General features: G+C 40.6%; 1 protein-coding gene across 12 annotated transcripts in view; it reads left to right on the forward strand.

Moving 5' to 3' along the window:
- PHACTR1 (phosphatase and actin regulator 1) overlaps positions 1–27,890 on the forward strand; it is a 522,649-nt gene that overhangs the window by 250,071 nt on the left and 244,688 nt on the right. The window contains exon 1 of one of the 12 annotated variants that reach the window (XM_023512320.1): positions 21,793–22,277. The exons of 10 other annotated variants lie outside the window; for them this stretch is intronic. In XM_023512320.1, coding sequence (XP_023368088.1) covers positions 22,025–22,277 — 253 coding nt within the window. In that variant the 5' untranslated portion in view covers positions 21,793–22,024. Of the gene's footprint in view, positions 1–21,792; positions 22,278–27,890 lie in introns of those variants that run through there. One more of the 12 variants, XM_023512318.1, reaches the window with a different exon arrangement.

Raw genomic sequence — 27,890 nt, forward strand, 5'->3', positions numbered from 1 at the left:
GATGTTGAAAGGATCAAACGATAATGGATGTGACAGCAGGATTTAAGTAGAGGGTACCATCAGTGTGGCTAGCATGTAAAGCTCCTGTGCAAGTTTGAACTTGGCAGAGTCCTCTCAGAGATAGGGTTCCCCTAGAACAATGTGTGTCTTGCTTAACCTGTTTCTGCAACAAAGATTCAAAAAGGAAACTGTCTTTAACCACTCAGGGTGAACATTTACCACTGCATTATAATGCCTATCCCAGAACTCTGCATCCTACACATGAGAATTAGTAATATGCATATGAAATACTAGTATATAAGGTGGTTTTCAAGTGGGCGAGCCATTTATTCATTCATTTTCCAAACATCACTGCTGTTCCATGTGTGGAGGCATTGGACACACAAAGATACACAATGTATAATTGCTTTCTACAGAATCTAAAGTCTACAGGGGAGGCTGGGATATAAACACATATTCACAAAGCTGCAGGGCCACAGAGAAAAGAGTGAATAAATCTGCCTGGGTAGTGAAGAAAGTTGAGTCCAAGAGATGACATTGGAGTTGCAGGTTATACCGCCAATGTCTTGTAGGCCAGCTAGATAAGATGTCAGGTTCGTGGGCTACTTATACCAATGTGACATCAGGGCTCCTGACCTGGGCTCTACACCCCAGGATACCACTCTCAGCTCCTCACCCCTCCAATTCCACTTTAGAGAGTCTTGACATGACTAAGGCCTCACTAGTTCCCTGGCAGCGCAGCAGTTATGTGAATCGGAATCCCTGGGCCCAGACTAGAACCCATGCAGGCTTTGGACCTCTCCAAAGCCTGTCTCCTTTTTGGAATATTTGTCAACCTTCTAACTCTGTCCCACCTGAGTCTCAACATTCGGGATCCATCAGATGTCCCGAGGAGTTCAGAGCTCCCACCTGAAAGTTGTTCTTGGGCCTTGTGACTTCATTCTGGGAGGAGGGCCCTGCAGAGCAGATTGTTCCCACTGGCCAGGTTGCTGTTCTTTTTGTAAATCAGGAGATGTGCTAGCGCACTGATCCAGGGCAACACAAACTATTTCTATAGACCCTGACACCCTAGGGTTGGCTCTGGTTTGCAGGGCAATAGGTGGGTAAGTTTAGCTCATCTCTCCACAGAACTGCCCCATACCACAAAACTTTCTATTTCTAGAGCTGGCCGGTAAGTCAGCGCCTAGTAATGGCAGTAGCTCATCCCCTTATGACAGAAACACCTGCCCAACAGAACCCTTTCAGCAGAGGCCAGAGGTACAGAAGAGAAGTCTGCTGCAGTTCATTAAAAATATTCTCTTCTGCTCTTTGCTTTATTCTTCTCTGACACAATCCTGTCCTACAGCTTCTTCTTTCCTTCCTTTCTTTTTAAAACTACAAATGAAGAACTCAAACCCCCTCCTCAGCATTTCGTTGCCATATGGAGGTGGCTGGTCCCTGAAGAATAAGCTGAGACTAGGGTGATGAGGCACATTGCCAAGCGCCGTTACAGCGAGCCCAGACAAGGAAATGGACGGGGTTTGATTAGATTAAACCTTAATAGGCTTTGCTGCGAGGGGCTGGAGGGGGGATCTTATGCACAATATTTTCTAAGTGCACCTCATTAAAAACTTGTCAAGGTCTCAAATAATGAAAATAAAAAGCATTCAGTGTGACCATCCTTGCAAATTCTAGATCAGAATACACAGCTTTAATTATGGCATAACTGTTTCTGTGGGGTTTTTTGCTATTTTGAAACGTCTTTCAAAATTGTAGTTAGTATTTCTTATTTTCTTACACCCCTAATCTACTGACATGTGCATTTCTATCTTATCATGTCCAAAAGGTAAATAAATGAGTTAAGATGAGCTCTAGCTTATTAAAAAGACTCAGTCTATCTTCCTTCTTTCTCCAGACCCCCACTCAAATCCCCTATTTGAAGGAATAGGCACTCTTACTGAGTGCCTCCCTCTCACGCTGTAAACAAATTGAAAGTGAAGGCCCCTGTATTTTTGAGAAATTGAAGATTTAGAAAGATGCTAATTAAATTGTCAAAAAGCTTCGTGCCTCATTTCAGTCCATTGACTAACTCGGTAGCCAGAAGCTAAAGATGGTATCTGAGTACTATTTTGGGGGTCTTAATTTTGGGGGTCTTAATAGGGGGTCTTAATAGTTTCAATTACTTAATTTAAACAGTGTTTCAAACAGTGATGAAGAAAGCTAGTTGAAGATGGGGTCAGAACAATCCGGACCCAAACGTGTCTCCCAGCGTCTCTCCTCAGTCCTCTTTATTCTCCGGCACATCTCTTATTGGTGTCCTAGACGTATTCTGCATCATGCTGCAAGTGACAAGTTGTAAGGAACCTTTCAGTAGAGTCCAAATTCACCTAAATTAAGTGCACTCACTTACTGAATAGGAGCCAAACTCCTGCTTAGCAGGGGCCATCCACAGTGCTAGAAGCTGGCAGAGGAGAACAGAGAAAAATGAAAGGAAAGAAACTGGCTCTTGCCTTTGAGCTGCTCACTGATTAGTGAAGGAGACAAACAGGCAAGGAGTTAATCAGAACTCTCAGCAGCATGGGGCACTGACCAGGGTGTACATCTGAGGCAGGAGGGCTGGACTTTCATCCCCAGGGGACAAGAGATGCAGATGTGGGTTTGCTTAAGACAACCAGCTAAGATCCCGCTTAAGGGAAGCCTTCCCAGGGATTGCCCATAGTTAAACCTAGAAATAGAAAAAGAAAAGAAGACAAAAACTTTGTGTCTAAAGGCAGAAAGTGGCAAGGAGCCTTGAGCCCTGGGGATCTAGGTAGAGGCAGGAAGGTCCCTGGGAAAATTGAAACTGAAAGCCTGTGCATCCAAACTTACAGAAGTCAGAGGATTCAGGGATCCCAGGCTGAAAGTGAACATATCCTCCCGACCTCCCTGCAACCAGGCCACTGCCCTGGGGTCCTTGGAATATTGATAGAAGTAAATAAGAAGCATCTCATCAAGCATAAACTCACAGTGAAAGAATCCCAAATCACAGGAGGGAATAAACCATAATAAGGAAAGTCAGCAGAGGCAACAAATGAAGAACTAGAAACAAGCGAAAACTCGAAAGGTTACTACCGTGTGTGTGTGTGTGTGTGCGCGCGCGCACGCGCGCGCACACTCGCTTACAATAAGAAATGAAATGATAAATAGACGCCATAGTGAAAAGGGGCCACTATGAAAAACAACAACGGCAAAAAAAGAGACTAGGAAAAAAAGAAAAGAAATACAACATCTAGAAATAAAAAATGTATTTTATCCAATTTAAACACTAAGTGTTTGGATTAAGTAGCAGAGTAGACACAGCCAAAGAGAGAATTAATAAACTGTGAAAGATCAAAGGAAATTACTCTGAGTGAAGGAGATGAGAAATACGATATATTAGGGGTCATGGAATATAATAACAGGAAATGAGGAAAAGGAACTTCTCTATTGCTTCTTTAGGACATGGAAGTGTTTTTCCTTTGAAGAAGTAAAATCCAAAAGCACCTGGATTTAGGCACACAGGTGCAGCCTCGAAATGAGGCAACCGGTCTGAAAGGCTTGGCTGTCTAGGATGTTGCCCTGAGAAGATGGTGGAGGGTGTGGAAAGAAGTAGAGATAAGTTCAAACAGGACTTGGAAAAAAAACGTTAAGCCGTTATTAACTCTGGGAGAAATGGAAAGTTGTTTAAAATAGAAAGTATGATCATAGAATTCTAATGGACCATTTTTACAAAATCAAAATTTGCAAGAGCGGAATGTTTAACAACATGCAAAACAAAAACGGATAAGGGAAAGCGGGATGGGAAGGTATAAGAGCTTAGTCTTCTACCATAACATTATAGGTAATAAATAATATAAATTAATGAATGAAGAAAATATGATAAGCATACCACTCAGAAACACAGAAGCAAATACTATAAAGAAAAACTCAAAATTTCTAAAAAAAGGTTAGAAATTGTTATCTTTAGAAAAAATGAGGGACAGAAGACCACTGTATTTAGCACTATTTAAAATTTTAAATTATTTGTATGCATTTCTTACATAATAATAATTAAGTGTATGAAGATTCACGCTAAGTAAGCTCAGGCTCTGAAATGACTAATCATAGACTCCCACCCCATGAACTAATCACCTATTATTCAGAAACAGGAAATTGAACCAAGAAGGAAACAATGAGGTTCAAGAGGCAGATGCAAAGGTGATAAATAACGTTTGTAACAGTAAAACAAAATAAAACAGTGATGGAATGCTTTTTAAAAGGGACAGAGGTTAAAAGCCAGGTAGAACTGAAAAGAAAGCTATAATTACACAAAGACAGAGAAGGGTGATCGGATTAGAGCATTGTGGAGTTCTTCAGGATATACTGGCCATATATATAAGACCACAATATGTTAAAAGTATCAGTGACTAATGTAAAGAAAACAGAAACAAAACACGTAACCTCCAAATTAGAGGAAGGGAAAAGAAAGAATAAAGAAAACTCCGTCAGTTACAGTCCAAGAGGAGCAAAGATAAATAGAAAACCCAAGTCATAGGATACAAATGAGTCACAATACTGTAAATAGATTAAACCTCTCTGTTAAAGTCAGAGGAGATAATGGGCACCAGTGAGGCAAGAGGCAAATATTATCCAGAAGGAAACCAGCATACCCATGCTGCTATCAAATACAATAGACTTTAAAGCTAACGACATTATTAAGGATGAGGAAAACTGTTACTTAATGATAATCATTAATACTTAATGATAAAGGATTAATACTTAATGAATATTATTAATACTTAATGATAAAGGGAACGTTTCATAGAAAGATATAAAAATCTAGCAAAATAGCTTCCAGATATAAGATGCCCTAATGATCATAATTTTAAGGAAAAACTGATTAATCCAAAATTATAAATAAAGATTGTTAAACACATTTTTCTCAGTAACGTGATAGATCAGTCAAGTTAGTAAGTATAGTGGAGGTCTTAACAGGCTAAATAACATGTTTTCTTTGATGTATACATAAAACAATTAAACATATTCTTTGGAAAAATATATGGATTCCTGAAAAATTAGTTATAAACTGTATCATTACAAAGTCAAGAAATTCCAAATATCATTAATATGCAAGGCACATTCTCTAAAATACAATAAAGCTGTTTGTCAATACTAAGATACTGCTCAAAGCATGTTCGGAATTAAATACCTAAGAAATTCATACATCAAAAATAAATCATAATGAAATCATGAAATATTCAGAGCCAACAATAAGTTAAAACTACTTACAAAATACATGAGGTTTGCAAGTAGTGCTCAGAGGGAGAGCAGTCGCTATACATGCACACATTAGGAAATAATTAATAGAAAAGACACAACAGAGTTAACCCAAAAACCGAAGAAAGAAAATATAGAAATAAAAGAGGAACTGAATAGAAAGGAAATCCAGGATACAAACAGAAAACTCTGAAAACAAATACAACAAAAGCTGGTCTTTTGAAAATATTAATAGAGTAGCCCAATCTTTGGCAAACTTTATCATGAGCAAAATCAAAGAAGGCACATGTAAAGAATATTGGAGGGCAGCGTTAACAGGGAATTTTAAAACCTCTTAAGGAAATGTTATGATAACTTTATATAAGTAAATGTGAAGACTTAGATAATATGGAGAATTTTCTTTTAAATAAACTGTAAATTACCCGAAGGACTGAAGGAGGAATAGAAAACAGAAATCACTACAATCATTAAAGAAATGGAATCTGATAAAAAGAAAAAAAATTCCAATCAAAATCAATTAGGCCCAGAAGATTTTGCTCATGAGTTTTAAAAAACATTTAAGAAGGGTTACCTTTAAGTTATAGTAATATATATATATAGAAACAGAAAAAGTGTTGCACAAATATTTCCATGTGGGTAATACAACCCTTGATATAAAAACTGGACAAGGGCCATGACAGAGAGAAATTTGTAGACCAATCTAGTTTATGAACATAAATTACATTTAAAAATCCTAAATATAGTCCTTTAAACCAAAGCCAGAAAACTAGTCATTTATTTAGTTTGGGGGTTAGAGCAAGAAGAGTCCTTTATTCAGTGTCTCCTACCTGCTATTTTTTTCAAGTTTTGTTTTGTTTTGTTTTTACTTTCAAGAGAAAAGAATGAACTAGTCAATAAACAATACTTAAGAAAAATATGACTCTCCATATTTTAAAAAATAAAATTGGCTTTCTAGCTTATGTCGTCTGTAACAACAAATTCCAGATGGATTTAACAACCTGAATATGTAAGGCAAAGCTTTGAAACTTTTAAAAGAGAATATAGGTAAAGACTATATGACTTCATCACAGAATAGAATTTCTTTAGAAGATCAAAAAATAGCACAAAACATAAAGTAAACAAGTGATCTCCACCTAAAATAAAGAAGACCTTTTTATATGACAAAGAACTCACAAAAAGACCCGTCCTACACATAAGGCTCATAAACAATTGTTAGACCAGAAGAAAAAAGCTTTCTGTATTAATCAATGAAAAAATGGAAAGCCCAACAAACAAATGGACAAAACTATAAGCAAGTAATCTGCAGGCAGAGAAATCTTAGTACCTAACAGATGATCAAGATACAACAATTAAATCACCCAACATACTGAAAAAAAAAACAATTAAAATATTGGAAATCTCAAGTGATGATGGAAAGGAAAACTTTCATATACTGCTGATGAGATGGTAATTGTTAAAATCACTTTGCAAGCTATCTGTCAACATCTAGTTAAGCTAAAGTTTTGCCTTATGACACATCTATTCCAATCGTAGCTATATTCTTTACAGAAACCACGGCACAAGAGTACAAAAGCAAATTTATCAGGATGCTTGCTGGAAGATTATTGGTAATTGCCCAAAATTTACATAACAACTAAATAACTCTCTGTAAGGGTTGTAAAAAAACTTGTGGCATAATCATATATTGGAATACTAATACAGCAGGCGATATGAATAAACTAGATTTACACGAATCAACGTGCGATAATCTTAAAACATACTGCTAAATGTAGACTGTTACAAAATGATTCTTAAAATGTGATACCCCTTATGTACATCTGAAAGTAATATTTTATACAATGCTTTCAAATGCACAGAGATATGGTCAAAGTACAACGGAATACACAAACATCAACTACAGAATAGAGGTTGCCTGCCAGAAGGGGATAGGAGAAGAGAGGGTCAGTGGTTTTTTGGCCATATCTATAATTTTTATTCCTTTATTTTCTTTTCAAAGCACTGAAGCAGTGTGGTCCCCAATCTTTTGGTGCCAGGGACCAGTTTCACAGAGCACATTTTTTTCCAGGGACAGGAGGTGGAGGGGGATGGTTTCGATCAATTGATCTGCAAGCAATTGATTTATTATAGCCTCTGTGCAGTCAAACCTCTGTGCTGGTAATGATCTCTATTTGCAGCCTCTCCCCAGCGATAGCATCACTGCCTCAGTTTGACTTCAGATCATCAGGCATTAGATTCTTATAAGGAGTGTACAACCTCTAGATCTCTTGAATGGATTAATAAAATGTGCGAATTTACCCTCCCCTCCCACCTACTTGATTCCCATGGAGTTTTGCGTTCACATGTGCACACAGGTGTTGATCGACTAGTTCCAATTTAGTATTGAGTACACGCAGAGTTTGCTCTTCCAGTCTTATCACTTAGAAGAATGGTCTCCAGGTCCATCCAGGTTGTTACAAAAGATACTAGATTGGCATTATTTTTCACGGCTGAATAGTAGTCCAGGGGATACATACACATTTTATATTAATCCATTCATTTACTGATGGAAACTTGGGTTGTTTCCACAGTTTTGCAATTGTGAATTGTGCTGCCTATACATTCAATGTTAAATGTCTTTTTGGTAAAATGCTTTTAAAAACCTAGTACTGGGATTGCTGGATCAAAAGGTAAATTTATTTTTAGTTCTTTAAAGTACCTCCATACTATTTTCCACAGAGGTTGTACTAGTTTGCAGTCCCAACAACAGTGTCTGAGTGTTCCTTTTTCTCTGCATTCAGACCAGTATCTGTTGCTTTGGGACTTATTTTTTTATTAAGTCATATACACATAGATCACAAATACATTTATGCATATGTGGGGTACAATGTGTTGATTTTTTAATACAATCTGAAGTGCTTACATCAAACCAATCAACATAGCTTTCACCTCATTTACTTGATTATTGTGTTAAGACATTTGATTTGACTTGTACCCTTGCAATACGCTGCATAGGTGTGGTCCCGCCATTTACTCTCCCTCTATCAAACCTCCTGCTTTGGGACTTTTTGATATAAGCCATTCTCACTGGTGTTAGTTGATGTCTCATTGTGGTTTTGATTCACATTTCCCTGATGCTTAGATATATTAAGCATTTTTTCATGTGTTTTGTAGTCATTAGATTAACATTCATGAAAAAGTTTCTGCTTATGTCTTTTGCCCTCTTTTTAATGAGATTGCTTGATTTTTTTTTTTCTTGCTGATTTGCTTGAGTTCTTTGTAGTTTCTGGTTATCACCCCTTTATCAGATAAATAGCATGCAAATATTTTTTCCCATTCTTTAGGTTGTCTATTTACTCTGTTGATTGTCTCCTTGGCTGTGCAGAAACTTTTAATTTGTTTAAATCCCTTTTATTTGGGGGGGGCTGTGATGGCTTTTGGGGTCTTCTATATAAATTCTTTACCTAGGCCGACATCTGTAAGAGATTTTCCAACACTTTCTTCTGGAATTCTTATAGCTTCGTGCCTTAGGTTTAAGTCTCTATCCAGCGTGAATTGATTTTTGTGATTGGTGAGAGGGGCAGATCCTGTTTGAGGTGGCAGTGAGCGATGAGCAGGCCACCCTGTTGGCAAGAGTGTGCTGAAGGAGTCTCTCAAAGTGGCCTGTTAATGCCGTGATGGGAGGAATGAGGCTCGTGGGAACGCGAGGAAGGGGCATGTGGAAAGCCATGGCAAGGCCTGGTGTCTCGGGGAACCATCACTCCCCTGTAGTGGCAGGAGGTACACAAGGTGGCAGAGTCTTCCTACCAAGGAAGATCAAGCTCACTGTGGCTGTAGGTCCGTATTTGGTATCTTAGGTTAAATGCTGACTGCAGGCTCTCACTCAGCCTCAGTGTCATTTTCCTTTTCCAACACAGTTTGTTATTTACGTTTCTTTCCTGCTTAAGACACCCTACCAAGGGACGCAATTAACAGCTATTATAAGTAAAGAATTGCATTTTGGAAAAACCCTTAGCCATCTTTTACTAGTGGAATGCTCTCATCTTACCAACCAAAGAAGGAATTGATCACTTTGAGGGTGCCTCCCTCTGAAAGGTTTTTTTTTGGTTTTGGGGGGGTATTTTTGAGACAGAGTCTCACTATGTCAGAGTATAGTGCTGTGGTGTCACAGCTCACAGCAACCTCAAACTCCTGGGTTTAAGTGATTCTCTTGCCTCAACCTCCCAAGTAACTGGGACTACAGGCGCCCACCACAACGCCCAGCTATTTTGTTTTTTTTTTTTGGTTGTTGTTGTTGTTTTAGCTGGCCCAGGCCAGATTCGAACCCGCCAGCCTCAGGGTATGTGGCTGGCACTGTAACCACTGTGCCTTGGGTGCCAAGCCCCTCTGAAAGTTTTTGTCTTGGTAATTCAAGTTAACTTGAGTTGGTTTTCTGGATAAATGATTCCTAGGAAAAGTTTACAAAGCAATCAGGGGACACATTGTGTCTGGAGAAATTGTTCTATTGGTAGAAAATTTCATAAAGGTGATAAGATAATAAATATAGACAGGCACTTAATAAATTACACATGATGTTGACAAATTTTTAATTATGAAAATCAATAATAAAAAAAGTTGTCACTTTAATTCGTTTTCTAAAGAATGATACAAAGGTGTCATCTCATCCTATTCTCAGGTTTGGGTCTTTTTCTTTTGGCAGTTTTTGGCCAGGGCCAGGTTTGAACCTGCCACCTCCAGTATATGGGGCCGGCGCCCTATTCCTTGAGCCACAGGCGCTGCCCTGTTTGGGTATTTTTTTTTTCCATCATAACGGAGGGAAGAATTAGGAAGAAGAATTAATAAGGCTTGGCACTGTGTGCACAAGAAGGAGTGATCATAGATAGTGCAGGGGATTCAAGTCCACATGACAGAGAGGAAAGTGTGAACTTGTAAGGAGGGATGTTTGCACCAGGGGACAATGAGAACAGTTTGGGGCTGGAGTTGAGATTCAGAATCTGACTACACATTGCAAATCAATTTTATCCATTGCCCTTCCCTCACCACCACCTGCAATAGCTGATAAATGTCATCAGGCCTTTCTCATAGCTTCTCTGGAACATTCTGAAATGCAATGTCTCCCTTAACATGACAATCCCTTCCTTTTTTTGGATACAACTCCACCTCTCACCAGAAACCTGGCATCTTAGAAAGTTTAATCCAATACATAGTGTGCCCCCAACTTTAGGGAAGCACACTCCTCCTCCTCCTGCCTTTGGTTTGAAACCTTTGTGTTTCCTGATTTTCCGGATCATGGTTGAGCCGTAAGTAGATTAAAACGCTCATGAGGAATCCCCCTCCTTTGTAAGACTGCCATTATTGGAGCAGCTCTGATAGCAGTATGGATAATAATATGTCTGGATTCAAAACGCTCTGGGTTTAAAGATGAAGATTGACTTATTCCTTCATTCCACCATCATTAGTGGTCTCAACAGTTCTGGGACGTCTCTTCATGTTATCAAATATATGCTGGTATTTATAATTCACACTGAACTATGTAGTTACAGGTAAAGGGCCCTTTCTTTCTTGTGTTACCCATTTTTTTCCCTTCTTTTAAACAGTTTTGAGCTAACATCATTGTGGAGAACACAGCGGCACATTGTTCATCTCTCAGCAAACAATACAGTGGCTCAGAGAAGGGCCCAAACGCCTGCCATGTCCGCTCAGCTCTCCCATTTCTTTCATGACCTGGAAAAATGCCACCATGTACACCAAACATTATACACATGATATGTATTTCTGGGTTTGTTTTTTGGTTTTTTGGTTTTTTGTTTTGGTTAGCTGTTGCAAATATTTATTCCCAGGAAAATAGTTCAGCTTCCTTTTTATCCCAAAACTCCATGCGGAACTATCTGCCTCTCTCACCTCTTACATGTTAACAAAACCTAAGGACAAATCTAAGCAGAAGGCGTTTCATACGATGAATGTGTCTCCTGTATTACCCTCATGCTGAAAACCACAGTGATGCAGATGACAACGCCCGTCTCTGTTGGAAAATACACTGAAGGTGGAACAGTGTCAGCTATGGGTTGATACACTCAATTGTCAGAACCAGACTTTGTTTTGTCAATGCCTGCCTTGAGAGTTCTCTCTAAATGAATTTAATGATGGGTAATTGTTCCCAAACTGTGTATAAAAATGTTCTAAACAATTCACAGTTGTCCTAACATGCGCCATTTAAGAAAAATTAGCAGGTCCTACCATACAAACATGCTCATACGTCTTCTCTAGGCTCAGGAATGTATCAGCAGGAAGCTGGTGGAGTGATGCCAACGTATCAGATGCTTTATGCCCTGAAGCAGGTCTGAGAACTTTTGTCAGATTATGGAGCAATATCTACACCTTTTTATTGCAACAAAAAGAAACGTTTTATTTTTAAGGTAAAGTTGAAATTAAGATTCAGATAAATGGCAGGTTAATTTCTTTCAAGGAATTGGCTGATTGAAGATTTCCACCCTTGGAGTGCCTGGTTTGTCTTCTTGAAATCAGGGGATCTTAACCTGTGCACTTCAGATCTCTCTAACATATTGCCAGTTTGGGGGAAATGAGGAGAAAGGGAAGTAATCAAAGAGAAACTCGAAAAAGGGCCTCACATAGTTAAAAGTTTTGCAAGATTTCCAACATTTTCTATGCATAGATTTGGTACAATATAAACCCGCATTGATGTCTCGCCTATAGATTCTGAAGGATTCATTTTTACCATAACTCAGACCTTTTCTAAAAAATGATCCTTTTTGTCAAAGTTTAATAATTCTGGATTTGTTTCCACCTGATGCCTGCCAAGAAAATAGCATGCTTTAAAATGTTTTTAAAAAGAAATTACATGGGCGGCACCTGTGGCTCAAAGGAGTAGGGCGCTGGCCCCATATACCAGAAGTGGCAGGTTCAAACCCAGCCCTGGCCCAAAACTGCAAAGATAATAATAATAATAATAAATTACATGATTTAAAATAGAAAATATATTCTTTTTAGTACTTAAAAAAATCTATATTCTATATGAAATCAGCACATTATACCCCATAAATGCATTAATATATACATGATCTATGTGTTCATAATTTAATTTAAAAAAAGAAAAAAGAAGAAAAAATTAAAAGCTAAAAAAAAGAAAGAAAGGACCAATTCTGCTGTTGGTAGTTGTCAATCTGAACCCTAAGTGCATGTTAGTAAAATATGTAATATATGCACAATCAGAAAAAAAAATCTATAAAATGAAAAGGTAGATTTAGTTCCAGATGTAAATAGTTACCTTTTAACAAATATGATAAGTTTGCTCTTTATCTTTAGGAAGTCTTTTGGGAACTTTTTCCTAGGTTGGCTTGGACAGGTCTTTTCGCCTTCACTCTTGCCTCCTCTTTCTGTGTGAGTTTCTGGATGACAGCAGGATTCGGTGGGGAGCGGGTAGGTGTGGCTGCATTCATTCCAGACCCGGCTCTGCTGTGTCCGCACAATAGTTTCTTTGCAATTTCATCTCTGCGGCTTCTTTGTAACACAGTGGTCCGAACACCTCAAACCTTGAAACTGTGAGGAGTAAATGATACAATTTTTAGTTACAGTTATAAAATCTATGTAAAACATACAATGTTATGTAGCATTTACTTTTAATATGTTTTTAAGATATAAGCTGCCATCCATAGGGGAAAATGGGCAATTGTAGCTGAATGCTCCCTTATTTAAAAAATACTCTTTGCAAAACTTTATAAAGAGGGGGCCAACGTATAGAGAATATTTTGTAAACATTTTGTAAAATTTTGTAATGAATAATTTGTAAGTAGAAGGCCACTTAGCTGCAACTTCCCACTTTTCCTACATGTGGTGACTTTATGGGTGACTTTTGGGACTCTCTGGATTTTATTAATGAAAATCCTTAATCTCAAAAAGCCCAGGAAAGTTTCACCAACTGACACTTCCCATCTTCCCACCTCAATGGTCTTTCTTTCCCTCTTGACTGTGAACCTGAATGGGTTTTTAAGAGTCTCTTCCTCTCTTTATATGTTTGTGTTTCTATACGACATACCTATATTGTTCTCTCACCTTTAATTCTAATAACACGCTCTACTGTGATCTCTCTTCAGACGCTCTCAGTTTTTTAATTTATCCTTTTACATGTATGATAGCTATAAGCTGCTGTATATAAATGTGTGTGCATATAATATGTATCACAGAGGAAATGCTCTTTTGAAATATAATGTGTAAAAATAATCATCATTCCTCCTCAGTGTGGCTTCTGTACCTTAACAAAATTGTTTTAGAAGCTCACAGATCAAGGGCCTGGAATGCTGGGAAAGAGACCCGTCGTGCCTTGTTAGAAGCAGAGATGCCCCTTTGATCGTTTACTTTCCAAGTCTTTGAGCATATTAGGATGTGTTCCTCAGTGAATTAGACCATCATTTTTTCCATGGAGGAAAGAATTTGCATGTCATGCTTTAATACCTCTGCAATGTCGACTTAAAATCTCCCCAGAGTGGCTACCCACAACTACCCCCACTAAATTACATCTCTTGTACAAGCCATGTCATATGAAAAATAGAGACATCCATGGCTATCTACCTTCCTGACAGCCCCTGTGTAACTCAAGTTCCCACATTCGGGGAAAGGGCCAATCTCCATTTCTTGCCAATGTTACATTATCCTAGTACCTTGTTCCTGCACCTGCTCTGTGCAAACAATCGTGATCCTGTCCTAATGACCAATTATCACGAGCTGATGAGGATTTTTTGTTACACATCCTGGAGGGGCTCGCCACCCTGTAGATACAGTCCTGGCCCTGAAAGAATCACATCAGCCAGTATATAGATGCAGTCTGTTTTAAAGATTGAAAGGACAGGAATCTGCCAATATAGATGATAGATAAGAACCTATGCATCCTATTTTTATCCCTGTTCTCTTTACCACCAGCAGCGAGGCTCTGCATGGCAGCCAAGGTTTCTGTGTCCTATGCCTGTAGTCTGATAACCTTTCCTGGTTGTGTTTTATGATGCCATATGCTTCTGTCCTAAAATAGTGCTGAGGGTCCTCTGAAGACAAACTACCTATCAGCTCTCAGAATGTCAGTGGGATGTTTGGAAGAGGAAAGGCGTACTTTGCTGTTAAACATATTTTGGCTCAGATTTCTGCTTGGCAAAATGCTAATTGTATAACCTGGGAAATTTACTTAATATCATTGAGCGTCCGTTTTCCTGAAGTGTAAAATGGAAATAAAACTTCTATCTTACTGTTGGTAGGATAATTAAACAAGGTAGTACATAACACACACACACACACACACACACTTGTCATTGTTGTCTTAATCTTGGTCGGCTAGATTATGCTGCAATAAAAGCAACTTTACCAAGTTGCAGTAACTTGAAACAGTGCCTTAGTTTCTTATTTCTACACGACCATTGTGGGTCAGCAGGTAGTTTTGGCTTGTCATTGCCTTACTGCAGGACCCAGAGGGAGGCAGCAGCTGGTAACTTGAACTTCAGCTCATCACTCATAGGTCTAAACTGATAACCTGGTCTGGCCACCCAGAAGGAAATCTGGCTATGCAAACTGTAATCTTTTCAGGTACTCAAAGATAGTAAATAAGAAATATTTGGGGAACAATATTCACGGTACAGTACTTGTTTCACAAAAATGAGTTCGCATCATAGTCAATACTCTGAACTTTATAATTTTTGCATATGACAATGTACTGTGCAAATCCTTCCAGGTCCCCTCATTTAGCTATAACTCATAATTATTATTGGCATCATGCTGTAAATATACTACAATTCACACAGTAATTTCTTTATTGGTCTACTTCCTAGATATTTTATTTTATTGCAGTATAAAAACATTCAATATACCTTCATGTTCTGGTGCTTTTACTTCTATAAGATAAATACGTTGAAGTCTCTAAATCTGCCAAAAAGAATCCTGGTTCTAAAAAGAAAACATAAGGCTATAAATCTCATTTAAAATGAAATGTATAGTTTGGAGCAAAATGTAAAGAAACTCAATACTCGGGAACAGCTAGAAGTCTCACTAATCTTTGGTAATTCTCAACCTCTACCTAATCTGTCCCCCATTTTTTTTTTTACCCAGACATGAGCAGCAGTATCTGCTCCCAAATTTTTAAACTTAGAATGAGAGTCTTCCTTGGATATTAGTGACGTGGACTTTAAAGATGCTTGATGTTACAAGACCTGGCATAAAACATTTCACCAGGCCTCATTTCTATCATGATTACAGCAATGATATTTACTCTGATAACATCGCCTGCTATGGAGAAGATCCTTTTGGGGGTGGGGGGAGGAGTCTCCTCCCTATCGATGGTAACGCAGAAAGCAAAAGCCATCTTCCAAAATAATGCTGCAATCAAGAAACTACACGAACTGTACTCCTGATGGTTCTCCCTCAATCACCTCTCTCTCCACCTGTTTTATCTAAATGATTCCAATCTCCCCTTCTCATCATGTTGCTATCTGCTAAGTGTTTGCAGAATAGTTTTCACAGAGCAATCCCTTAGTAAGCATGATTATCCCAAGTGCAGAAATAAAATTGCTTTCTATTCAAAGTTTCAAGAAAAAAGAAACCCTTAGCTAAAACAAACAAAATTGCCGTACAAACCTACAAAAACACGAACAACTGCTCATACCATTCAGATGTCTCAACTATATTTTTAAGAATTTGCCTTCTAAAAGCCAAGATACATAATTATTTCTACCAACGTCCTATCTACTGACCTCTCCCTGGATCTTATACCAAAAACCTGCCAGGTAGGATTAAAAGATAAAAGGGAAAAGCGAAGGCCAAAAGAACTGTTGCTATAGGCTCTAAAACATAGTCTGAAGAAAGACACTATGGTACAAAGGCCTACTTCTAGGGGAATAAAAACTACCCAATGGTGTGGCTGCTTTCTAACCTTTATCCACAGGAGTGATGCTCAAAATCTTTAATGATAGATTGACAAGAGACCCAAAGGATATTCAACCTATTAGAACAGATGCCAGCCATAAATAGTCCATACTGTTGAACCCATGCATAAAGACTAAACATAAGCTCTGCTTATACATCAATGAATTGCCTAAAAATTTTTTCACGAGCCTTCCATGGCAAGCTCTGATCACATCTCTTTGCTCAAATAGAAACGCATTTTATTAAATATGAGAAATCCTGGAAGCTGTATCCCCCACCCCTTAATGACAGTCTACATCCGTTCCATTCTATACTTCCATTCTACCTTAGGCAAAAAAAAAAAGCACCCCAAAATGACATGTACGCATGCATGTATGTGTAAGTAGCAGCAGAGAGCACCACTCTGGGGTCATGAACCACGTGGAAGTAATTTTTAACCTTGTTCTTAATTTGCACTTTGTAGATTAGCTTGCAGTTCTAGTTTTAACATATTGCACATCTAGATCAAACCTGGAAAAAAATAGACACTATTCTCATAGTAGGAATATAGCATGTGGTTAATGTAGAAGGAATGTATTATAAGTTTTCTAGGGCTGCTGTAACAAATTACCACAAAGTTGGTGACTTAAAACAATAGATATTTATTCTCCCATTGTTCTGAAAACCAGCAGTTCAAGGTGAGCCAAGGTCCCTCTAGCAGCTCTTGGTGGAGTTTCTGTTCCTTGCCTTCCTCCAACTTCAGGTGACCGGATTCCTTTCCAACTTCCAAGTCTGTTCCCAACCTCATCTTCTCTGCCGTCTGTGAGTGTCTCCTCTGTGTGTCTTTTATAAGAACACTTGTCATTAGATGTAGGACCTGCCCAGATAATCTAGGATGATCCTCTCATCTCAAGATCCTTAACTTAATTACATCTGCAAAAACCCTTTTTTCCAGATAAGGTCACATTCATGTGTTCTAAAGATTTGATATATCTTGGGGGTTGGGGAATCTTTCCACTTGCTGCAGGGAAGATAGAAACAAGGAAGGAGACACAGACCCAGGAGGAAAATGGGCTAGCCTGAGTCTAAATCAAAGAAAAAAATACTGAGGAAGGGGAAAAAAATATTAAAATTTTTTTTCTTACAACAAATGCATGCAGTGATGTCTCTCTAAATATACTGCTTTGAGTGGTTCCATTGCTTCACCTTGTGACGACCTTAATGTTTTGCATGTCTACAGTGTTTTTTCCATCAGATTAAGGCACTTCCTGAGTACCTCCAAATTTCTACCCTCAACTTTGATTGTAAGTTTCTTTAAGGCCTAATAACTGTCCGGCATTAAAAACAGGGGAAGAGCATAGACAAGCAGAACACAGAATAAAACCACAGTTCAAAGTGGGTCACACCCTGCTTGGGGGACTTAGGGGACTTCAAAGTCCACACTTGCCTTTAAATCACCCTAATGATGGTGTCATCTGGAAAGCCCAATTTGCAGTCAGCCTTGCAATTGTAACAGATTCTGCTGGCCATTGGCTGCCCACCATGCTCAACCACCTCCTTTCCTAGGAACTCCTAGTCTAGGAGCTTGCAAGCTCCTTGTGCTGCCACCCTCCCCCTCCCCCAACAGCTCAGATCACTTCCCAGGGAACTCCTCCTGCATGGTTTCCGTCTCTTCCACATTAGCACTGCAGAACTCCTTTTCCACATGGCCCCTACTCAGATATTAAACGCATAGTTTTCCGTGGTTACTCCTAGCTATAAATTTGCACATATGTTTTTAGGTCTGTGTGTTCTGTTATTCCAACAAGCCCTTTCGTTGAGTGCATCCTTTTTCTTATTAAATTTTAAACTCCATAAGATTGGGAGTCCTATCCATGAGTTACAGTTGACCATTGAACAACACAGGTTTGAACTGCATGGGGCCACGTATACAGGCTCCTCAACCAAACTTAGACTGAAAATACAGTATCGAGGGATGTAAAACCTGTGTGTACAAGCCAGTGTTCCTACATGTGGGTTTCCATAGTCAAAGGTTTAAGCAGCAGTGCCCAGAGATGAGACTGGACGGGAGAAGTTTACAGGTTTATTGAAAGGGACAGCAATCTACCTAGATAGAGATGGCATCTGTGCAAGGAGTGGTGGGCAGTTAGAGACCTCTTTTATATGGGGCCATAGTGAGTAGGCAAATTCCACAGCTTGCCCAGAGGGCTTTGGTGGATTAGGGTCCTTTGGTGTGAAATTCTTCCGGGGTGGGGCTAACTAGGTCTTTTCTGATCTTTGTTTCAGGAGGAGATAGAGGCAGAGGAGGGGGGAAGGGCTGTGTTAGGCCCCCTAACATGCAGAGTAGACTGTGGGACTTGCGTATGCCTGGATTTCGCTATATGTAGCCTGTCCAGGAACTAGTACCCTCTATACCAAGGGACTACAGTACTTTGGAACCAAAATATGTGTCTCTGTGGTCAGTTGACTCCTACATCTGAATCACCTGCGGGTCTTGTTAAAGTGCAGACTGGGAGGTAGAGCTTGAAATACTGCATTTCCAACAAGCTCCCGGGAATCCCATTTTGAGTAGGAACGTCTTAGGACACCAAGCAAGTTTCAAGGAGGAGACCTGCCAGTGTATCTAAAAAGGCAACGGGAAGGAGCCTGTCACGCAGCTAAGGGACACTAAAGGTTATCACGGGACTCTTTCCCACTTAGATCATCTGGGTAAAAATTCTATGCAAGCTACGTAGACCTGTGTTGGGACCTCTGTTATAAAGGATTATGCAGGATTGTCCTTCCCTTAGATATTTTCTCCCCTTCCTTTTAAAAGTTAAAAAAAAAAAAATCCCAATTTACTTTTTCCTAAAATGCTATAGATGAACATTTTTGGACAAGCATGGAAAGAATTGATAACCAACAATGCATTAACTATAGGGAGCATAATTCAACATAAGCATGTCTTATGGGATGAGACTGACCCTGTAAAAAGATTTCTTATCATTGAGAGCTAAAAGGTCATTATAATAATGGAACCCAGAAAAAGGCTTCACCTAGGTGGCAGCATTCACAGCAGGGTCATAAGAAAGTGCTGGACACATGTCCCCATCAGTCCCGCTGCCTGCTGAGACGAGGAAGTGCTAGAAGCTACCAGATATGGCTGCTACCTTCAAACTGCTGCCAGAACTAAGCTATATTCCATCCTGGGCTTTTCTTCCCCCACCCTCTGTGGTAACAAACAGGAGAGAGCATTTCTTAGCTTCCAGAACTTCAATTAATTGTCCCAAATTCAGCCTGAGACACTGAAATACCAACATCTTCTAAGAGCAGCATGGTCTCATATAGCTTTCCATGATGATGGGAATCTGCCCTGCCCCGTACAGTAGCCACTGGCCCCATGTAGCCATGGAGCACGTAGCTAGTGCAACTGAGGAACTGAATTAGACTTTTTTTGAATTTTAATTTAAATGTAAATAGCCACATGTTGCTGTGTGGATATCATGTATTGGACAGAAGTGTTAGAGGCTACACACTCAGGGAGGATGGTTTAGGAAGATGAAATGGCTCTGGAAGGTAAACCTTGGTGAGGACTTCCAGAGCCTTAACTTGAATAAAAAGCCCTCCCCCTTCAGGGCACATCTTTTAGATTTGAGCAAAAGCTGGCAGCTGTGTCAGTGTTCTGCATATTACAATCACAATGCCACTTGGCCAATTAAGACAGAGAACACAGAACCCTTAGGTCTGGTTTGGTATTTGGCAAGTGAAAAAAAGATTGCTTCAGGCTCAGTTGTTTTAATGAGGCCAGATGGGGTTTCTGCGGGTCTAGAGTTCTGACCTGTGGGGCAGAGAGTAAGGTGGAAAAGGCATGCAATTTAAAAAAACATATTTAAGAAAAGATGCAATTTGCTGATAAATACATAGAACTTCTCCTCTTTTCAGAAGAGAGTTAGAGGTGATACAGTTTAGGGGAAGGGCCTGAGGCTTAGCAAAAGAGAATAACAATGTTTGCCCATAACAATGCAATAAAATCCCTTATGCAAGCAACCAGCATAACAAACAGGTCTTTTGCCCCATCTCTAAGATAAGGCTTCTAATTAGCCAGGGACCCAGTAACAGGAATCCGAGATGAACAGATGTAGTGAGATTCACCTGTTTTTTTTTTTTTTTTTGTGGTTAGTCTTGGTCTGGCTGGTAATCTAGGTGAGGAGACGGGGTGCGGTTACTAAAGGCTGGGATGGGCACCAGAAGGGACTAGGATCTAATTAAAGGGACTTGTGTTCCACTTCTGTCCCCTCCTCGGGAAGGTGATGGCAGCTGGACACCTGACTTTTGTAACTACAGAGTAAAAATGAAACGCTTATCATGCTGACTTGGGCAGAACATTTTGCAGATGTGAAGTAGCAGGAATGATAAAGTGGTAGAATTGGAATCATCGGAAGTACATTGCATTATAATACAGTAATTTAATATCCCCACTGGACTGTCGACCCTTTTACCTGAGAGGTGAGCTGCACGTGTAGAATTTGCCCAGTCGGAGGGAGACTAGCAATGACCTGCCTTTTGGGAAAGTGGCAGTTACAGAGAATTGTGAAATTATTTTTTTTGGGGGGGGTGGGTTCTGGAAACAACTAGTAGTGGCCGCGGATTCTTTAATTCATGCTGTTTTGTTAGGATGGAAAAGAGAACAAGGGTGTGAGTTGGAGGGAATGGGGTGTGGTGAAAAGAACAGGCTTGGAGACAGACACACCTGCTGTAAACACCTGTATCTCCATTCATGCTTTGGAGCTTGTGAAAGCTACAGATTCCTGGGCCCTACATGGACTTACTAAACCAGAATTCCTGGAGTTAAGGCCCTAATATCTCTATCTTTAAAATAAGCACTCCAGGCAACCAAGATATGACTTTAATTCTCTAAAAGATGATACAGAGCTGGCAATATCTGAGTCTTAGGATTGTTGTGTGAATTGCTGGTGTACATACTATGATTTTAAAAAGTCATCCAGAATAAATCAAGGCTCAATAATTAATTATTGTCATTATTATTATTATTACTATTTTGCTGTGGATTTGCTTATCGAATGCACTTTTCTCTCTTTGGAAATCTTGGTAGTTATCACTTGCCTCGCTAAGCCTTAGTCGCTGTGCAAAAAAAAGAAAGAAAGAAAGAAAAACAGCTGGAGAATATTTGGTCAAATTAACCGGAATCCCAAAATTGCAAGTTGTTGTATCTGAGTATTGATAAAAGCAACCTTTCTTTCCTTTTTCTTCCTTTTTTATATGACCCTGGCGTAAGGTCCCCTTCGGGTCAGGGAATTTATATTGGAGGTGAAAATATCAATTCTGTTGTAACAGGTTGTTTGCTCCAGAGGAAGTCAAGGGCAACGGGTTGGACCACCGGAGATGGCAATTTGCTGTAGCCCCCAGAGGCGCTTCCACCCCAGGCCCCCAGCGCGGTGCCTTCTGGGTGGCAAATCTCTCGCTTTCATCTGGCAGCTCGAGGCTGGAAGAGAGGGGTGGGGGAGGCTTGCAGGCGCTCTGCCCTGGAGCTCTTGAGAGTGAAGATAGCTGCAAACCCAGCAGGCTCTAAATTGCTGGTGCGATTTACAGAGGGGTGGGGCTGCCAGAGGAGGATGGGTACGTGAGACCCAGAGAGGTGTGAGCGGAGCGTGCCAGGTAGGACCGGGTAGCGCCTCGCGCACACCCTGCTCCAGCCTCCGGATTCGGATTGGCTCCGGCGGAGAGGTCGGCGAAGTCCAGACCCTTTCGGCGCCTGCCCCTGACCCGCCCCGCCGCGGTGGCGTTCAGGTAGAGCGGCGGGTGCGGCGCGTGGCGGGGGCATGCTGGCCAGTCGGAGGGGCGCGAGTGGCAGCGCGCGGGGGCCGGAGCAGCGCCCGGCCCCGGGCGCCCGGGGGGCCGGATGGCGGAGCCCACGCGCGCCGCGAAGCCGCGGAGGTTTGCGCTCCGCTCGCTGCGCTGCAGGGAGGGCGCGGTGCCAGGCGCGAGCTCCGAGAAGCCTCCAAAGAAAGCTTTTTATTTGCTGAGGATGAAGCCCCTGAAAGAGCCCGCCCCCAACAACAACAACAACGTGTCCTTTGTGATCCACTGTCAACTAGGCAAGGAGATCAAACACATTTGCAGCAACTGCAGCCGGGGGGAGGACGCCCGGGACGGTGAGTGCCGGGGCCCGTCGGGGCGGTGGCGGCGCGCGCGGTAGGCTGGAAGGTGGTTCTGCCTGTGCCCAGTTTGGGGACACTGCCGGCGTCTGCTGCTTGGAGAACTGCAGGGACATCCGCCCTCTGCCCAAGCATGACACCCGCCGGCCCGGGCACTTTGCAGAGTGCCGCCCAGAACCACATACGGCTCACAGCCGGGTACATCCCGTTGATGTGTCTGCTGCCCAAAATGAGGGGGTTGAAATAGTTAAAGGAGCGACTCGGAGATTTTTATTTGGGAAGGTGGGGTTTTAGGATATTTTTCGGCAGCAATGTGATTAGCTTTTTAAAATGTGACACCTGCTCCCCCCTCCCCATTGGCTTAAGTGTCCCCTGCCCTCGCTTTAGGGTAAAGAGCGTAGGGATTGCTGGGCGGCGTGACAGCAGAGGGCTTCCTTCAGGTGGGTTCAGTTTGGAGAGGCGGTTTGGTCTTGGCGACGGCACCCAGCGCCCTAGAGACTTGTGGAGTTGTTGACAGATGTCTGCTTCAGTAAAACATGGCTGTGGTTTTTGGAGTGCCGCTGCGGGTCCCCCTTAGAGTAATGCTTAATGGCTAAAATGTGAGGTGGTGGGGGAGGGGGCGTGCGAAAGAGTCTTCCGAGTGAGCTGGAGCATGTGCCAGCCAAAGAGCGCCCCCAAATCCGGTCTCCCGTGGAGCTAGGAAGGGGTGCCGGGCTGTCAACGACTCTGGGCAGGAGGAGCCGAGAATGGGGGCCAGCCAGCGCGGACCAGGGAGCAGCCTCTGCAGATGTGGACGCGCCCGTGTGGCGGTGGCATTCCCAGCGTCTCCAGGCGATTCCGAAGCAGCTCACAGAGCAGCCTCCGGAGGGCCTGGAAGGTTGTGGAAAAGTTTGAGGCAGCACATTTCACAGGGAAAGCATTAGCTACTGGCCAGCCTGAAGCTCATCTTGCTTAACACGCACACCTGCTTGGGCAGGCGGATTTCCCCGGCTCCCTTTGGAAGAACAAATATTACTTAAGATCCCTCCTGTTCTTTGTCGGCCACTGAAGTGCAGAGTAATGAAGTGACTGTGGCTTGGCTAATGTCTTTCGAAATTAGAGTCCTGCTAGCGTAATTATAGTTTTCTTTGATTAAATGGCAAGACAGGCCGTAGAGGCTGGCACCAGGCAGCCGAGAGGAAAACCAGAGAGGCGCCCGCACAAAACACGCTAACGTTCGTGGTAGGTGTGTAGGGGAGGGTATCGGTTTCCGAGAAGCACACGTTGACGTGTTGGATTCCTGTGGTTACTGCATAAGCCAGGAGACCTATGGAATACAAATGGATTCATCAGATGTTGCAAAGCCAGACCCTTCCTATGTAACGTAATAAAGCATAGGATGTGGGCTAAAATACTAAGTGTCAACTGCTCTGTTGACCGACTCACTCCCCAAACGGGTTGTCTCCACCACCTTAGGACTTTATTTAAACTCAGATCTCTGAATGCTGCTACAGTAAAGAAAAGGGATACTCCAGGATGTATGTTTGCCTGTGTGGTTATGAATTCTGTCACTGGGAAACGCGTGGCACACACTGTCTAGGCAGGCAAGTGTGTATTTTAACCTACACCACGTGCTGTCACCGGCATCATCGCTACAGCCTCAAACACTTTAGAATGACCTGAGGGGCCATGTCTGGATGTTCATATGATCACCAGTCTTTAACCTCAAGATTCTCAAATAGAGGAGACTGTGTGTTGGAGTGACTAATTTTTGCCTAATTTCCACAGCGCTTCATCCTACCAGCCCAAATGTGTGGTGCACTCTCATCTGTCTACTCACTGAAATGGAATGAGGTCAGGAGTTTAACCCTTCTTCCTTTACTGCCAGAACCCAAAACAGCGATGCCCACTGTAAAGGAGGAAGAAATTCAAATACATTTCACTTTTTGCAGGGATTGACTTTCCCTGATAATTTACAATGAGTGGATGTTCTTTTTGATAAGTTTTCTAGAAGCTATTTGCAATTTGAGCCATGTTTTCTGTATGCCAGGTGCACGGGCTATTTTAAGAAAAATGTATGGTCTCAATTGTAGGGATGCAAGCGGAGTCCCCCAGTGTCCTACTTGATGGCTCCATGTAGGAAATGCTTTTTGAGATGTGGCACACCTCTATTGTGTCCAGTCCCCAAACACGTCTAGTTCCTCATTCGACAATGAAAAGGCCACTTAGTGGCAATCACAGAAAATTCTTGCCCAGCTGTAAAACACTCACTCGAAATTTAATACAGGTAAACTTTTACAAAGGTACTGGTCACTAAATTTCTTCCATACTTAATCTCTTTATGTATAAAATAGCAGTTCTTTTAAACATGTTTAAAGCATATTTTAATAACTTTCAGTTCAAAGACAATCTGCAAACAATTAACATTAAAAGATAAAATATGTCTGATTAGTATATATAGAAGATGAAAATACATGTGACTAATCATGCTTTTACTTAAGAATATTAAAACAGTTCTTGGCATCTACTAACTGATATTAAAGGTATTCAGCTATTTTAAGTAATTCTGTATTCACAAAACAAAACAAAATGTAGAATACAGTTCACCATTAATGGCCAAAGATGGTTTGAGTTTCCGTCCTTCTTTGCTGTTTTTGTTTAATACTGAAGCTCTTTTCATGTAAGGAAACGTGCTTGTATAGAAAGGCCACAGACCAAATGCTTTGGCCGTTAATGGAACAGCAAAGACTCGAACCTTCATCTGTTTAACTTTAAAACCAAGGCACTTTCCACTATACTATCAAGTTGATTTTTTAAAATGGAATTTATCTCTACCACCTACATCGAACGTAGAAAATTAAATATTGTAGTGTGAGTGATGTATTGATGTACAGCCTAGCTAAACTAGGTTTATTATGGTAAAGAATTAGAAGGAATTGCAGAATTTCCTGGTACACTTAAACTGTTTTTTCCCCACCTTACTGACTTGATAGAGGGGCTGACTTTGTTAGGAATTGAGGGAGAAACATTTACAGCTGAGTAAGTAGATTGGAAGTTATAGACAATCTATGAGGAACATAGCTTAATCATCCCTGAACTTAACATTGGAAGTTACTAGGAGAATATGATTGAATTTACTATGTAATTTCATATACATTTTCCATTTTCATTTGAATTCCTTTTGAGTTGTTAATAGTGAGGAATTATTTTAGGTATTATACCATCATTGATAATTATGCATTAAGGTATAATTTTAGCCACAATAAATATTTTAATGGTTTATAACAATTTTTGGAAATATTTTAAAAAACTTTAGTCTTATTTTACGGTGTCATTTAAAAAGTAATAAAATGACAGACTTAGAAATAAGACATCTTGATTGCAACTCCCAGTCAATGTCTTTTACGGGAGATACATCAGTATATGAGGATTGTCTTGGTTTCTCATACATAGTTTCTTTTTAACCTTTTGCATACAAGTTCCCTAGTCTAGGCTAAATGCATCTCCAAGTTTTATTTTAGGGTTTAGAAATATGTTTTCTAATGGATTCTAATATTAACTTTTGAAATGACAAAAATTTGTCATAATACTTCTGTTATACACCGATTGTAGGTTTCATTCATCCAGATGGTCTTTTGGGAGATAATGCTTTGTGAGTTTCCATAGGTCACATCCCTCATTTTGCAGATGAGAATAGGTGAGCAGTCCTCCAAGGTCAAAACACCATTTAGTGTCAGGCCTGCTCATAGAACCTGTCCTTGAAGAGGGAAGCAGGTTCCAATAGTGGTCCCGAGTTGGATCCTGGAATCTCAATGCCTATTCTTAAATGACAACTCCTCTTGGCTAGCTGGGTGATTTTAGAATATTATTCATTGTGTGGAATTGTGAGGATTAAATGAGATAATTGGTACAAAGCACTTAGCATGGTGTCTGGCACGAGAAAGTGCTAGAGAAATATTAGCTGTGATTACTATCATTTGTATTGTTACCACCAAGTTCAATTTCGCCTGGAGTTTTCCCCCCTGCTACACTGCTGCTTTGCGTCTTCTGTAATTAAACTTCCTTGGACTGGGTCCAGGATGAAAGCACCCAATTTTTCTCTGTACTTAACAGTTAAAACATATATTTCTAGTAGAGCAAGTGAGATAAGGGTCAGGCTAAAGGGAAATAGCCTCTTAAACATTGTACGTGTTGTCAAGGGTACGGTTGGTTGTTTTGTTTTGCTTGAAAATTTAAACAATTATGACTAGGACATGCTAGGTAAAAGTATTCAGATATATGTCTAAATTTATAATGACAAAGCATTTTTTAGTTTATTGAATAATAAAAAAATTAGTCACGTTGATCCGGCAGTTTCTTAGCTGTACCACGTATGCAAGGTGGAAGAAACAGGGAAAGAGAGATGAAAAAATGATTTAACAGGGCGTTAGGAAGAATACAGAATGGAGAAATTCTAATCAAGATGGACTCTTACAATTCTATTATCATGTCCTCAAACAGCTGAGCTGATTGTTTGATTCTCTTACATGTGTTTGTAAAATAGCAGCTTGTCTGGGTAGAGGCTTCTTAGATTAGGGATAGGTGCCATGAGGTATAACCACCAGGGTGGCCTTTGAAGAGTTTGGACTTTAGGGAGAGCAGGAACAGAAGCTGATAAATTGTTAGAGGAAGCCAGGAGGTCTTCTTAGAGGAGGTGACATTTGGACTATTAGGACCTAAAGAAGGAGTTTCCCCAAGTAAAGGCAGGGAGGAGCCTTTGGGTAAGGGAAAAACCATATGTAACTGATCTAAACTGTAAAGGAGCATGCATTTTGGAGAAAGGGGAGAAGTTCAAGGAGCATGTATGGAATATGTGGAAAATAGCCTGAGTTAGTCTGCAAACCTATGGTGAGACAATTCATTTTTTTTTCCTAATTAGTATACTTATGAAGTATTTTAATGTACATCCTAGGGAATGTAAAAATCAGTAAGATCGAAGAGACAACAGAGAAAGAGAAAAAGGAAGACACACGTGCACAGAAGATTTCAAAGTGTCTGATAGAGCAAGTTGTTAGTTTTTGAAGACAGACAGAGTGGCCAGAAGAGAGAGGTCAGGAAGAGCCTTATATAGTTTATCCAGGAGTTCAGATTGTGTCCGCTAAGCACTAGAGATGGCACAGGGTTTTTTAAGCAGAAGTACCTTTTCCTGAAATGTACCATGAAAAATTATACATGTGTGCAGAAGTAGACAGAGTAGGATAATGACACATAGACACATCACTTAGATGCCCCCACTCCTGCGTTATTTGGAAGCGAATCTGAGTGAGTTTGTATGATGGTGCTGCTGGTAGTGCCTCACTAGGGAGTGAATGAGAAAGAGGACTCAGCTCCAGGGCTGTTCATAGCTCAACAAAGGATGTCCCAACCTTGAGCAGTGACAAAACTGATTCAGCAATCTCTGTTACAGGCTCAAAATGGGTCCAATAATACACTTTGAATCCACAGCAACTGAAAATCAGGGTGTCTTTTAGCATAACTTGGAACTCATGTCATTTGACTAATAATTCCTTCTGTCCTAACATTTTTCTGATGCTTTATAGACATCTGCAAATATTCACTCGGCTTAGAATAAGATACGCTTACAATATTTGT

The sequence above is a fragment of the Otolemur garnettii genome, unplaced genomic scaffold (assembly GCF_000181295.1).
Source record: "Otolemur garnettii isolate 467f Iridium unplaced genomic scaffold, OtoGar3 scaffold00026, whole genome shotgun sequence".
Lineage (NCBI taxonomy): Eukaryota > Metazoa > Chordata > Mammalia > Primates > Galagidae > Otolemur > Otolemur garnettii.